Consider the following 15,682-nt stretch of genomic DNA (forward strand, 5'->3'; position numbering starts at 1 on the left):
ATGATTATCATTGGGTCACTGACTGTATCTCCTCATTTGCTCTTTAGTTTAGTTTTGAGTACTGCACAATCTCTTTAATTATGGCTTTATCATGTTTGCCGTGGAAATGAAATAATTTGACAGCGAAAATGTTTCTTTTTCATAAAAAGTGGATTTATTTTTATAAAAGATGTATTTTTAATATGTGGTTTTTATGTCCTGTTTTACCATGTTGAATACATTGTAATAGGATTTTTCTTTCATATATATGTTTCAGATATCACCGTGTGTTTCCTGAAGAAGGCGTTGTCCACGCCGAAACGCGCGTCGAGTTTTATATATATAATGTGGGTGAAAATTTGGTTAAAAAATATTACAGGAATGCCCAATAATTTATCAATAACATACATTTAAAAAAATTAAGAATTTACCTTCTTCTTCCACTTGCAGTTGTCGACGCTAAAATGCTTTTCTCTCCCCCACTCACCCACCTATCGCCACAGTGTTGTCTCTCTTTGATACCAATGATATTATTCTGTAGGGGTGTTCTTTACATGATTACATAATAAATGTATGAATTGTATGTTTTTTAACAAATTTTTACCATCATACGGTGGTGGTTAAGCCAGTTACCTGTATGATTTTTATCTGTGTTCATTAAAATCATGATTATTTGTATTTTAATTCTCCATGTATGATTTTTCGCTGTCACTTTATATTACTTGTTTGCCCATTTGTTGACTGCCTAGGGATTTGTTCACACAATATTATCCCTGCCCTACGAGTTCATTGACACCAGTGCCGTATTTAGGTTGTCCGATGGAGCCTGCAGCTATTATTTGTCCACTAATGCATGCTATCTTCAGTGAAATGCATGCTGGTAGTGGCAGTATATTTCTTTCCCTTTGATGGGGTCTGACACTCGTTCTCCAAATTCTTTGCCTGATTAATGTTTCACAGCCCTCCAGTGGGCTACAGGCGTAATGTTCAGCTCTCATTTCAGCTCCCTCATGCCGTATCTAGGTTGTCCGATGACAGCTCAACAGACCCGCTTCCATATTTCACGGCGGGCGGTGCATCTCTCGCGGTTGAGGCGTGCCGCGTACAACATCAATCCAAGGTGCCTCGGATCTTTTAGAGACGCCACTCCAACAAGGTAATTGGTTGCAAACCTTATATTTGCCAAGAGCTGCGCATTACAACTGTTCCAAGAGAAAGTCCCGACGTGTTTCGCAGCTCACGCTGCTTCTTCTTGGGACGGCAATACCACGAGGTGCCTGGAGCCTGCAGCTATTATTTGTCCACTAATGCATGCTATCTTCAGTGAAATGTATGCTGGTAGTTGCAGTATATTTCTTTCCCTTTGATGGGGTCCGACACTCGTTCTCCAAATTCTTTGCCTGATTAATGTTTCACAGCCCTCCAGTGGGCTACAGGCGTAATGTTCAGCTCTCATTGCAGCTCCCTCATGCCGTATCTAGGTTGTCCGATGACAGGCCACCAGACCCGCTTCCACATTTCACGGCGGGCGGTGCATCTCCCGTGGTTGAGGCGTGCCGCGTACAACATCAATCCAAGGTGCCTCGGATCTTTTAGAGACGCCACCCTAACAAGGTAATTGGTTGCAAACCTTTTATTTGCCAAGAGCTGCGCATTACAACTGTTCCAAGAGAAAGTCCCGACGCGTTTCGCAGCTCAAGCTGCTTCTTCATGGGACGGCAATACCACGAGGTGCCTGGAGCCTGCAGCTATTATTTGTCCACTAATGCATGCAATCTTCAGTGAAATGCATGCTGGTAGTTGCAGTATATTTCTTTCCCTTTGATAGGGTCCGACACTCGTTCTCCAAATTCTTTGCCTGATTAATGTTTCACAGCCCTCCAGTGGGCTACAGGCCCACTGGAGGGCTGTGAAACAATAACATATTTCTATTTGGTGAACAACTGTACAGGCAAATCTCTGGCACGGCGATGGGAACCTGCTTTGCTCCCAGCTATGCGAACTTGTTCATTGGCTGGTGGGAGGAGCAGGTGCCCAGGAGCTGGAAGAAGGGGCATGAGCATTGCAGGGTGGTACATTGGTACCGGTACATAGGCGATCTTTTTATCGTGTGGCAGGGCATGACTGCAAGTGCAGAAATGTACATTGAAGATTTGAATAACAACTGCTACAATCTGCACCTCTCGGGAACAATTAGCCGAGTGGCAGTCGACTATTTGGACCTGAGGGTGTACATTGATGAGGGCCTGGTACATACTTCCCTGTACAGAAAAGAAACGGCAGGGAATTCCATTCTATTTGCTAAAAGCAGTCACCCACCCAAGCTTATCAGGAGCATCCCTTATGGGGAACTTCTCAGACTCCGCAGAAACAGCACACAAGTACGTGAGTTTGAGAAAGCAGCCCATGAATGTCTGGAACATTTCCGACTAAGGGGCTATGATGATTCCCTACTACAGAGTACACTTAAGAGAGTCAGAAAGATCCCTAGGATCGAATTGCTGAAAAAGAAACGAACAGAAAATGATTTGCATACTAAGACCATCAACACAGAGAATAGTAAATTCAGGATGATAACACCTTATTCTTCTGGAGCCAATCACCTTAAGGCCATGATGCGAAAAAACTGGCACATCCTACATACAGACAGTATACTGAGGGAAGATTTGCCTCTCTATCGTCTAGTGACCTTCAGTAAGTGCAGATCGCTGGGGGATATGTTGGTACATAGCCATTTCAACAAACCCATCACCAAACCAAACACACTGAATGACATGAGTGGGTTTTACCCTTGTGGTCGCTGTAAAGCGTGTGCAGCAAGTAAAAGAGTCCTTCGATATGGAAACCAGATGACAGGTAGTTCCATGGCTATACAGAAATTCTTGACCTGCAGTACTATCTATGCAGTTTATTGTTTGGTATGCCCATGTGGGCTCCGCTACATCGGGAGTACCATCAATCAATTAAAATTCAGGGTGCTAGAGCATCTCAGGGCCATTGACAAGGTTGATCCTTCCTACCCGGTAGCACGCCATTTCTCTGAGTATCATAATAAGGATCGCAGTAAATTTACATACTTTGGGCTGGATTACGTACCTAATAACATCAGGGGCGGAGATAGGTTAAAACGACTCAGACGATTAGAATCGAGATACATCATCGATTTAGCGACTAAGCATCCGGGAGGCCTTAACAGTGGGGAGGAAATGGCAGTTCACCTAGGAAAATGATCCGCCTAGGGAAGATATTAGCTTTTTAGCTGATATATTTGTTCTGTAGTCATTGTTAGGAAAAAGTCTGAAGTACGATCTCAGAATAGGAGAATTTATGAACTATGATATAAGAAAATGAATATATGAGAAAAATATGAAAAAATGAATTCTTGAATTTTCACTATTAGTTTATCCAGCCTATTCATCAACTTGTATATATATGTATATATTTTCTAAAACCTTGAGATAACATGAAGCCAAGACATATGAGTTAGGTCAGCTATCATGTGTATATATATTCTTCTGTGCAACCCTCTAGGTGTGTATGTATGTATATATGTATATATTCATTAGTGTATTTGCTCTTTTGATTTTCATGCCGATATAAGCCTCATTCTTATAACAACAGACCAATAATGAAAGGACTTATGCCGATCCACTGCTAGATGTTGTCACATTATATAATTTGTTTAATTATTATTTTTTGGCATTTACCACTTGTTTTTCTAACCGATACACGGTTTGATTACTTTGGAAGGGTAATTGTATGTGTTAATGTGCACATCTTATCCATTACAAGATGGCGCCCATATTAGATCTAGAGTTTGTCCTTCACCTATGTCTGTCACCATGAGGGAGGTTTAAAATGACATCATGTGCCTAGTGTCATTGACACTGACGAAGGCTGACGCCGAAACGCGTTTGTTGTTGACTTTCATTTGAATAAACAAAGACCGCTGTGAATTTCATCACCCCCGGAGTGCTGTCGTTCCTTTGATCGAAGGGACCTTTGAGCGTTCATATATATATATATATATACACACACACACACACACACGCACACACATCCACCCACACACACATACAGAAACACACACACACACATACACACCCACACACACACACACACACACACACACACAAACACACACACACACACACATGCACACACGCACACCCCCCACGCAAATACATGCACAGCCCCACGCGCGCACACACACACACATATGTATATATATATGTATATATATATATATAAAAAAAGGAACCCTCCGAAACGCGTCATGCCCTATGTTTTAATTAAACTATGGTGCTTCACGAGCCCCGCTGTGTCGCCTCGTTCTTTTTCTAACGAAGAGGAAGCCTTGGAAATATGTATATATATATATATGTATGTATATATATATATATATATATATATATATATATATATATATATATATATATATATATATATATATATATATATATATGTTGATTGTGTTGTAGAGTGCTTCATGTAAAGGAGCTTGCCTCCACCTGACACTTGATAACTACCCAGAGTTTCCTTCTTCTCTATTGCACAAGTTCTGAGATATTCAAAACCTGAACAGGCATTGTTTGGATTTATACTGGGTACTCCTTTGTGACAAAGCTATGCTTCTCTGACGAGCTCTAATAAGAGCAAAACACATGTATCAGAAGCTTCTTTTAGTAATTCCACGACCATTCTGTAGCACACATATAAAAAGGAAAAAGCCATGTGATTGTTTTTGTGCAGGAAGGTGTCCCTTCCTGCTCAAAAATAATCATCCCTGCAATGCAGGCACCCTTGCATCACGGTGCAAAGGTGCCTGTGTTGGCGCATGGCAGCCCATTTTGTGCCAGTGCCGGGAAAAGGACAGGAATGCGCCGATGTGATAGATAGGACGTATTCCTGCCCTTTTCTTTTGCTGTAGGGCAGCCCCCAGGAAGGACTGCGGCACTGCCCTTTGGCAAAAACTCAAAAATAACGTCCCCTGTTAACATCCTATGAGTGGAACTCTTTAATTTGAAATATGTGTATCCCAGAGAGCACCTGAGTCCTATAATTTATTTCTAGTCTCAGTGCCTTTTTGGAATTTCTCAAAATATTTATTGTTGAATAGTCATCTATAATAGATTTTGAAGCTGTTCTTACGCTTAATTCTTGATATACCGACTGGAAATTCGTTGCTGTTGCGAAAGACCCCTTTCTTGATTTTTGTCAACATTTTTGTTCAAAATACGGATTATTTTGGAAATAGAAAACTATATTCCCTCGTAGCCTCAAATGCACATTGCTGACCTCAAAATGCATTTTTTAAAACATTTAACAGGAACTACAAGAATGCATTACTTACCTACGAAGGCAGTTAAGCACAGACCCATGAGTACAAGCAACATTGTTTCAGGCATTTTCATTTTCCTAAAAAGAGTTAGCAAACATATAACATTAATACTTCAGATTGCAAAGGCGCAACACAAATGACACGCAAAATAAGACGAAGCATGCACATATCTTCGATAGTGAGCACGAGTTGTTGCTCACATACAGTCTAGCGGGACAACAGAGCACAGAATCTATCATTTAAATTTGAAGACTCTAGGTTATCGAAAATCCAACCCTTTTCCTTCAGACCGATGTGATGTGTTTGCTGATTTTTTTTTAAATATAGTGATGGCAATTGTTTCGCTCTTTTTCTGACCCTGATGTTGATTCTAAATGTAACCATCTGTCATATCTGGGGGGGGGCGGGGGGGGGGGGGGGGTGGAGGGAGGCTGGGACGGCAGTCTCGTGCTCCACCCACGTTGTTCTGTTCCATGTTTCTCATCCCTGCGATGTTATGTTTTATAAAACGGGTAAGAAAAGTTTTTGTTTAAAAAAAAAATCCACCACTTTCAAACAGAGATGTGGGATTAAAAAAGCAAGTGGTTGTGAGAATATGGTTTTTATTTTATTTATTACATAATGTAGACGAAAATGTCAATATGGGACTGATGCATTTAATTTTTTGTTGTGTTTCGTAACCTGGTTTTTGCTTCCAGTTTCTAACTTTCTATAGAGGCAGACACACACAAGTGTTAATGGATTCCATGGGTGTTGCGAGGGAACACTCACAGCAACATCCGTAGAACACCCTTTTCATACAGTGCTCTGCGTGAAATAGACACATATTTACAAGGCCATGAAAATCCACGTAAAGTGGCTGCACATGGCCTTGTAAATATGCCAGGGCATATTGTGCCACTGGAACGTCAAAAAAAATTCGTTTCGGTGGCCCAAAAGTGCTTATAAATGAGGCCCAAAGTATTTAAACCAGACTTTGAGAGCATGATTTTTGTAGAATCACATTAGAAATTACACAATTTAAACACTAATTAGACCAAGTCCAATCCTGCCACCACTGGCAGCAGTATTAATAACTACAGTAGCGGCCATGATGCCTTCGCATAATAGTGGCGCATTAGCTGAAATTGGCAAAGGCAATGCATGAAATGCTGGATAATGTCCTTGTTTATTCTGATGCCTCGATATGACTACTTTGTGAAAAAAAGCAGAGTGGGATCCATGGGCTTTCACTCCCTCAAAGATGGTGCTGTGGGGTCGAACCTGCACAATCCTCAATGACAGTGGGCCATGTTCATTTTTAGAATTACCTTCACTTGATGTGCAAGCATCCTCCCCCCCAAAAAGTAGAATCCTGGGATTTCTCACACCCGTATAGATGATTTCCTCTTGCCTTTTGTGTGTTGTGCAATCCCACTTGGCAATGTTATGATATTAGCCAAAAGGACCTAAAAAGGGCCCACATTCTGGCTCCTAGGCCAGCACATCTGACAGCGCCAGAGTGCCCGATATTCCAGTCCAGCAGTGTTAACCTTCCTCTTCCGCAACACTTCGAATGGCATGCAAATGCCAAGGTACCCTAAAGTTGCAGAGATGTACTCTAGAGTAGGAAGTAGCTGAATCCGTCACAAACATTGCATAATTAAAAGAGTGCACAACTTTGCCCATTGTTTTAATGCAGGTATAAATGTGGAAATATTTTTGCCCCATCATAGCCAGACACGTTTAAAGGCATGGGCAAAGTGGGCAATTGCCCAGGGTCTCCATCTTCCAGGGATCCCCCTGGGAAATTGAAATTTTTCTGTATTTCACTTTTGTCTCTCTACCCAGTATTATCTAATGATTTTTGGAGTCCTGGCCAAGAACTATCGGAACAGTTTTTTGTGATCTTGTGAAAATGTAACATAATTTGGTATTGTTTGGCATCATGCAGTGTTGTATTAGAAGGAAATTGAATAATTATAATTTAAATTTGATCTCTACAAGGGCCCCCACAATAAGTCTAGCCAGAGCCCCCCAAAATCCTTAAACTGACACTGATCATAGCCCATATAGCCTTCTAAAATCTTCCATGGTGATGTGCTCCAATTCTTTCAATCTTCCTGATACTCCTTTGGCGAATTCTAGGCATAGCTCCAAGTCTTATACACACCCCTCCGCCCTTGCTTCATGCTACTACCAAAAGTACATATATTTCATGATGCTCAGAAAGTCCTCCTCGTCCCTCCCACATACCTCCAGTCCTTGGAGCAGACATCTAGGGGCATATTATCAAGGACAGACGATACATTATCGCCGCTTTTATCGGCAGGAAACTGCCGATAAAGCGGCCATAATGGCCTTGATAATATGCTCTATGAATTCCAATCGAAGCCCATGTTAGATGTGTTCACATCTAACATGGGCTTCGATTGGAATTCATAGAGCATATTATCAAGGCCATTATCGCCCCTTTATCGGCAGTTTCCTGCAGAAAAAAGCGGCGATAATGTAATGTAGCGCTTGCTACAAACTCCTGTCCGTTAGACCTGGACCTTGCCCCATTACATCCTCTGTACTCGTGTCCCCATTGTAAGACAATCATCCCTTTGATGAACAAAATCCTCACTCCCACGATTAAGAAACGCCCAAAGAGCATTTTGATTGCACTCATCAATGTCCGTTCCCTTGAAAAACACAGGCAAGACATTGCTGCTCTGATAAGGGACAGGAACATAGACATATTGTTCTTGACTGAGACATGGATGGACAGTGCCTCCGACCCAGACTTAGTGGTCGCGGTCCCCAACGACTTCAAGGTTTATAGACAAGACAGGGAACGTAAAAAAGGAGGCGGGTTAGCAATCATTGCCTGTGACACTTATGTTGTCAGAACCTCCCAGATCCCCTCGTCCACTTGTGAAGCCATGCAATTTGCCATTAGATTCTCCCCATCTGATAATCTTAAAGGAGTACTCCTATACAGGCCACCAGGAGCACGGACCGAATTCCTCGCAGACTTTAGTACTATGCTTGAGCCTTTAGCCATTGAAAAATCCCTAATGGTATTAGGGGATTTTAACTTCCATTTAGAGAAAATTGAAGATAGGGACATTACTTCCCTTCTATCCGATATGAGCACCTTAGGGCTCCCTCAACTGGTCAATTCCCCTACGCACGATGGTGGTCACACTTTGGATGGCATCTTTACCAACTTTGAGGGTTTTCAGTTAACGGATAGCCTTCCACTTACCTGGTCAGACCATCATGCAATTATGGGCATAATTACCCCCAATGAAGTCATTACTGCCAATCCACCTATTTCCAATCACAAACCTTTTAAGGTTTGGAAAGAAATAGATAGTGCTACTTTAAAAACTTGTCTCATTAACTCTAAGCCCATATTATCCTCTGATCCCAACATAGCTATTAAGCAATTTCAGGACTGGCTGGGTCTTGCCACTAATTCTCTAGTACCCCTAAAACATGTAACAAGAAACAGATCCACCCCCTCTGCTCCCTGGTTTACTGAGGACCTCAGGGTCCAGAAACAACTATGCAGGAATAGGGAAAGGCATTGGCAGAAATCGTATAACGATGAAAGTAAAATGCGTTATAAGATGATGTTGGCCAAATATAAAGCTATGATTGCCAATGCCAAATGGAAGTACTTCAGCGAACGGATAGAGCAAGCTAAGAACTCAACTAAACAACTTTACGATACCACTAAGTACTTAGCTGGATATTCCCCCGACCTTACTCCTCCTCCCTCTCAATCCTTTTGTGATGCATTGGGAACCTTTTTCTTTACTAAGGTTAATGATATCTATACCACTTTTCTGCCATCACCAATAGCTCCCCAACAACCACTTACTCTACACCGTCTGTCTCTTTATTTACACAATTTAAAGATATTACAGAGGATCAAATAAGGCACACTATCTCCTCGGTTAAAACTGGTTCAGCCCTAGATCCTCGCCCTGTCAATACTCTCCTTGCAGTTATGGATATTTTGTTACCTGCCATCCCTCAAATCTGTAATGACATGTTCAGATCTGGAATTTATCCGGAAATTTTGAAAAAAACACTCCTCAAACCTCTTTTAAAAAAGCCACATCTTGATAAGGATGACCTCAAAAACTACTGACCGATAGCCAGCCTTCCATTCCTGGCAAAGGTAGTAGAAAAAGTGATGAACTCACAGTTGTCTGAGTTCATCAAAGAACATCACTTACTGGATGACACACAATTTGGGTTTCGTAAGTTCCATGGCACCGAAACCGCCCTGATCAAAGCGGCGGATGACATCAGGGTCATCAGAGATCAGGGAGGAACTGCAGTATTGGTACTCATTGATTTATCTGCAGCCTTCGACACGGTCGACCACTTGATCTTGATCGACTGTGTCGAAAAAATGGGCATTAAACAAGTAGCTAAAGATCTACTGGCCTTGTTTCTGTCAGGCAGAACTCAGGCCGTCACTTTGGCTCTTTTCAATCGACTAATCTGTCTCTGCCATGTGGGGTCCCACAAGGCTCATCCCTGAGTCCGACGCTTTTTAATATCTATGTGTCGGACCTAGCCAATATCATCAGAGTACACGGGATGAGCCTTACCTCATATGCAGACGATACACAGTTAGTCCTCTCCATTAAAAACAATGGACAAAAGATGGCTGATGGATTCAAAGACTGTATGCTGGCAATTGGAGACTGGATGGCCTCCAATTGTCTAAAACTCAATTCCGACAAGACGGAGGTTGTCATTTTTGGACTACTTACACCTAGCTGGTCCCCTGCTTGGTGGCCTGCGTCTTTCGGAACCTTGCCTAATCCCATCTCCAAGGTAAGGAACTTGGGAGTTGTTTTTGACAACCAGCTCAACTTCGTTGCCCACGCCAACCAAGTGAGCATCCTCTGCCTTTCACAAACTGCGCTTAATAAGGAAAATCATCCCTTTCCTTCCTGAAAGTGCCGGGAAAACTCTGGTAAGCTCTCTGGTGTTGTCCACCTTGGACTATTGTAATGGTCTTTTTGCTGATGCCCAGGTTAGAGTATTCAGCAAAATGCAAACAATACAAAATGCGGCAGCTAGACTACTTGCCGGAATTCCCAAACATAAGTCTGCCAGAGATACCATCAGAAGACTTCACTGGCTTCCAATTAGAAGTAGGGTTACGTTTAAAACTCTCTGCATCGTATACAAGGCTTTGCATAATCAGGGACCTCAGTTCCTCAAGGATCAGCTGATTCCTTACCGTCCCCTCAGGGGACTGCGATCCTCCACCCTTAATGACTTAGTGGTGCCCCGTACCAGGACTGTCTCCTGGGGAGACCGTCGATTTATGGGTTCAGCCCCAAAGCTGTGGAATACCCTACCTCAGTCAATCCGGACCAGCACCTCTCTCTGGTCCTTTCGAAAACATCTTAAAACGTGGCTGTTTAACCAGTAATGTGTCAGATCATACATTTGTAGAGAGAATAGGATGCAGAAGTTGCAGCGCCGAGACGCTCAAGGGCATTCGTTCGCGCTTTATCAAATCTCATAAATAAATAAATAAATAAATATATCGCCTGTCCTTGATAATATGCCCCCTAGACCCTACCCTTATCTTCAGCTCTCTCTGGGTCTAGTCTTAATTGGTCAGCTAAACTTTCTTCATAGCTGGGCCTCCTTTGCTTTTTTTTTATTCCTGTAGGAGCAACAGGAGGTCAAGCAATTGACAATTCAAATGTAGTTCTAGTTTCTGGGTGCCAGCAGGAATCAGAAGACATTTATTCTTCTTTCCCTAGCAAGCAAGCAGAACCTTCCTTTCTCTTGATGTTCTTTCCAGGCCCAATATTGTGATGAGGTGGTGGTGGTGAAGTGCCAGTCTCATCCTGTGCATGGACCAGCCAGTAAATGGAGAATTTGCTACACTTAATCTTAGGAAGTTCCCCATAGAAACCTCACCTTCTTTTTCAGCACTTTTATCACAGTTTGTTGAAAACCTTTGCAGAGTTCCTAAGATGGTCCTTCTTTTAAAGGAGAATTGTGTGCCCACTGAGAAACACTCCTATGGGAATGTGGTCTCCTTCTTTCCCCCTTCTCCACATTCTGATACTGGTGTCCTGCTGGGAGGGGTGAGGGGGTACAGAGAGAAAGTCTAGAAGGGCTATGGGAATTCATGGTTTCTATACCTGAGAACCTGCACTTAGGTTAAAAGGAAGAGCTCTCATGGCAGTCCTCTGTGTTGCCATCTGTTCCTTTTCGCCATGACAAAGAATCCACTAAAAGCTGTTGAAGCAAATGATCCCTAGCACTAAAGATACAACAAGCGTTCCTAAGGACCTGGGAAACACTTTAGCAAATACATCTCTTAAATGCAGCATGAATGATCACCTAAATATAATCTTTGAAGATATTTTCAAAGGTAATCATTAAATCCCAAGTATCATGTTGAGAAAGCACAAATTTTTCTAGAAACTTCAAGCTATTTGCTATAGATAAATAAACTGAACCCCCTCCCCCACCAATGCAAAAACAACAGTTGATGGACAGAATGCAGAACAATGTTATACATTCACCCCAGTACAGAGATCTGGGCCTAATTCCATTGTTCTTTTGCTCACCATACCATTCCAGTTTGAACCCAGCCATATGCAAATCAGTCTTGACCCTGTGCCCCATGGGAACAGTCCAGCCGGAACTGCCAAGCCAGGTCCTCCCTGGACTGGAAAAGAGCATCCTGGGACCAGTTTCAGGCTTTCAGCCATCATCGGCCAGGATAGCTCGATTCCAGTGGCATGGAGAGCACTGGACTCACGTCTGAGCATACCCGTCCCACTCAGGTGACAAATGCAAAAACAAAAGTTGATGGACAGAATGCAGAACAATGACATACATTCACCCCAGTACAGAGATCTGGGCCTAAATCCATCGTTCTTTTGCTCATCATGCCATTCCAGTTTGAACCCAGCCATTTGCAAATCAGTCTTGGCCCTGTGTCCCATGGGAACAGTCCAGGTCGAACTTCCAAGCCAGGTCCTCCCTGGACTGGAAACAAGCATCCTAGGACCGGTTTCAGGCTTTCAGCCCTCATCAGCCAGGATAGCTTGATTCCAGTGGAATGGAGAGCATGCGACTCACGTCTGAGCATACCTGTCCCACTCGGGTTGGCAAACGCAAAAACAACAGTTGGTCGACAGAACGCAGAACAATGTCATACATTCACCCCAAAACAATGATCGGGGCCTAAATCCATCGTTCTTTTCCTCACCATGCCATTCCAGTTTGAACCCAGCCATATGCAAATCAGTCTTGACCCTGTGCCCCATCGGAACAGCTCGGCCCGAACTGCCAAGCCAGGTCCTTCCTGGACTGGAAACAAGCATCCTAGTACCGGTTTTAGGCTTTTAGCCCTCATCAGCCAGGATAGCTTGATTCCAATGTCATGGAGAGCTCGGGACTCACGTCTGAGCATACCCGTCCCACTTGGGGTGACAAATGCAAAAACAACAGTTGATGGACAAAATGCAGAACAATGTCATACATTCAACCCAGTACAGAGATCTGGGCCTAAATATATCATTCTTTTGCTCCCCATGCCATTCCAGTTTGAACCCAGCCATATGCAAATCAGTCTTAACCCTGTGCCCCATGGGAACAGTCCAGCCCGAACTGCCAAGCCAGATCCTTCCTGGACTGGAAACAAGCATCCTAGGACCGGTTTCAGGCTTTCAGTCCTCACCAGCCAGGATAGCTTGATTCCAGTGGCATGGAGAGCAAGGGACTCACGTCTGAGCATACCCATCCCACTCGGGGTGACAAATGCAAAAACAACAGTTGATGGACAGAATGCAGAACAATGTCATACATTCACCCAGTACAGAGATCTGGGCCTAAATCCATCATTCTTTTGCTCACCATGCCATTCCAGTTTGAACCCAGCCATATGCAAATCAGTCTTGACCCTGTGCCCCATGGGAACAGTCCAGCCCCAACTGCCAAGCCAGGTCCTCCCTGGACTGGAAACAAGCATCCTAGGACCAGTTTCAGGGTTTCAGTCCTCATCAGCCAGGATAGCTTGATTCCAGTGGCATGGAGAGCACGGGACTCACGTCTGAGCATACGCATCCCACCCAGGGTGACAAATGCAAAAGCAGCAGTTGATGGACTGAATGAAGAACAATGTTAATCATTCACCCCAGTACAGAGATCTGGGCCCAAATCCACCATTCTTTTGCTCACCATGCCATTCCACTTAGAACCCAGCCATATGCTGCTGTTGTTTACTTTATTCGATAAAAAAATGTCATCATAAAAGTGTACAATTTATACACTACATTAAAAAAGAAAAAAGAAAAGAGTAGGGGCCCACCAATCCTATATAAACATACATCATCCCAAACTACTCAATTGTGTTTAAAATTACTAAGATGTAAATGTCCAGCACATTAAAAAGATAAAAATGCAAGGACCCACCAATCCTATGTAAACATACAACATCACATACTACCCAATTGTCATGAGAACCATTAAAAGGCACATCCTGCCTTGGGGCCAACTGGTGGTTGGGTTGGGTGGGGTGGGCTTGGACCTCCTTATACGTGTCTGCCACACACTTTCCAAATATTTAGCTACCCCACACACCATAGCAACGGAGGATGTATCAGTACAGAGGACCCGTAGGGCCATTTTATGACATCTAAGGCCCAACCCCTTACATAGTGGTTTTAACCATATCTTCCTGGCAACCCTATATGACGGGCAGGCAAAGAAAAAATGAGCCAAAAAATGAAAAAATATGCAAATCAGTCTTGACGCTGTGCCCCATGGGAACAGTCCAGCCCGAACTGCCAAGCCAGGTCCTCCATGGACCGGAAACAATCATCCTAGGACCGGTTTCAAGGCTGATTTGCATATGGCCATGTCTGAACTGGGGTGGCGTGGTGAGCGAAAAAACTATGGATTTAGGCCCAGATCTCTGTACTGGGGTGAATGTATGACATTGTTCTGCATTCTGTCCATCAACTGTTGCTTTTGCTTTTGTCACCTGAGTGGGAGGGGTATGCTCAGACATGAGTCCTGTGCTCTCCACGCCACTGGAGTCAAGGTATCCTGGTTGAAGACTGCTGATAGCCAGAAACCGGTCCTAGGATGCTTGATTTCGGTCCAGGGAAGACATGGCTTGGCAGTTCAGGCTTGACTGTTCCCATGTTGCACAGGGTCAAGGCTGGTTTGCATATAGCCATGTCTGAACTGCGGTGGTGTGGTGAGCAATAACATGATGGATTTAGGCCCATAGCTCTGTACTGAGGTGAATGTATGACATTGTTCTGCATTCTGTCCATCAACTGTTGTTTTTGCATTTGTCACCCCGAGTGGGAGGGGTATGCTCACACGTGAGTCCCGTGCTCTCCATGCCACTGGAGTCAAGCTATCCTGGCTGAAGATGGCTGATAGCCAGAAACCGGTCCTAGGATGCTTGATTTCGGTCCAGGGAAGACAGGGCTTGGCAGTTCGGGCTTGACTGTTACCATGAGGCACAGGGTCAAGGCTGGTTTGCATATGGCCATGTCTGAACTGCGGTGGTGTGGTGAGCAAAAAAATGACAGATTTAGGCCCAGATCTCTGTACTGAGGTGAATGTATGACATTGTTCTGCATTCTGTCCATCAACTGTTGTTTTTGCATTTGTCACCCCGAGTGGGACGGGTATGCTCAGACGTGAGTCCCGTGCTCTCCACGCCACTGGAGTCAAGCTATGCTGGCTGAAGACGGCTGATAGCCAGAAATCGGTCCTAGGATGCTTGATTCCGGCCCAAGGAAGACATGGCTTGGCAGTTCGGGCTGGACTGTTCCCATGAGGCACAGGGTCAAGGCTGATTTGCATATGACCATGTCTGAACTAGGGTGGTGTGGTGAGCAAAAAAACTATGGATTTAGGCCCAGATCTCTGTACTGGGGTGAATGTATGACATTGTTCTGCATTCTGTCCATCAACTGTTGTTTTTGCCCCTCCCCCACCAAAGCATGTAATGTGTGTGAAAAGGCACATTTTTGGTTCCAAAATATGATCTAGTAGTTTTCAATAAATTGACATTTAGTTACCAGGCATTAGCTCGTCAGTTTTAATCAAGAACCCATGTGTACTACTGCCATATAGTAGCCAATTCTGCCTTAAATGTCCCTCTATCACCTGTGCATGTCAGGGATGTTTACGATTTTGCCTTTGAATGGTCCCAATTAAAACTGAAAAAAGATATTTGAAACACACTATATATAGAGTGTCTAAGAGAATGTTTAAAAGACCTAGCATGTATATACTCCCCTTGGTGTACTTATAAACAAATACACAATCCATGGGTCTAGAAAATATAGAAGGCGTAAAAACCTATTTTGA

General features: G+C 43.5%; 1 protein-coding gene across 2 annotated transcripts in view; it reads right to left on the reverse strand.

Annotated features, from left to right (window-relative positions):
* Positions 1-15,682, reverse strand: part of LOC147697167 (lysozyme g-like) — a 194,687-nt gene that overhangs the window by 164,416 nt on the left and 14,589 nt on the right. The window contains exon 2 of one of the 2 annotated variants that reach the window (XM_086933304.1): positions 5,333-5,397. In XM_086933304.1, coding sequence (XP_086789430.1) covers positions 5,333-5,393 — 61 coding nt within the window. In that variant the 5' untranslated portion in view covers positions 5,394-5,397. Of the gene's footprint in view, positions 1-5,332; positions 5,398-15,682 lie in introns of those variants that run through there. The other variant, XM_086933303.1, reaches the window with a different exon arrangement.

The sequence above is a fragment of the Lissotriton vulgaris genome, chromosome 8, assembly GCF_964263255.1.
Source record: "Lissotriton vulgaris chromosome 8, aLisVul1.2, whole genome shotgun sequence".
Lineage (NCBI taxonomy): Eukaryota > Metazoa > Chordata > Amphibia > Caudata > Salamandridae > Lissotriton > Lissotriton vulgaris.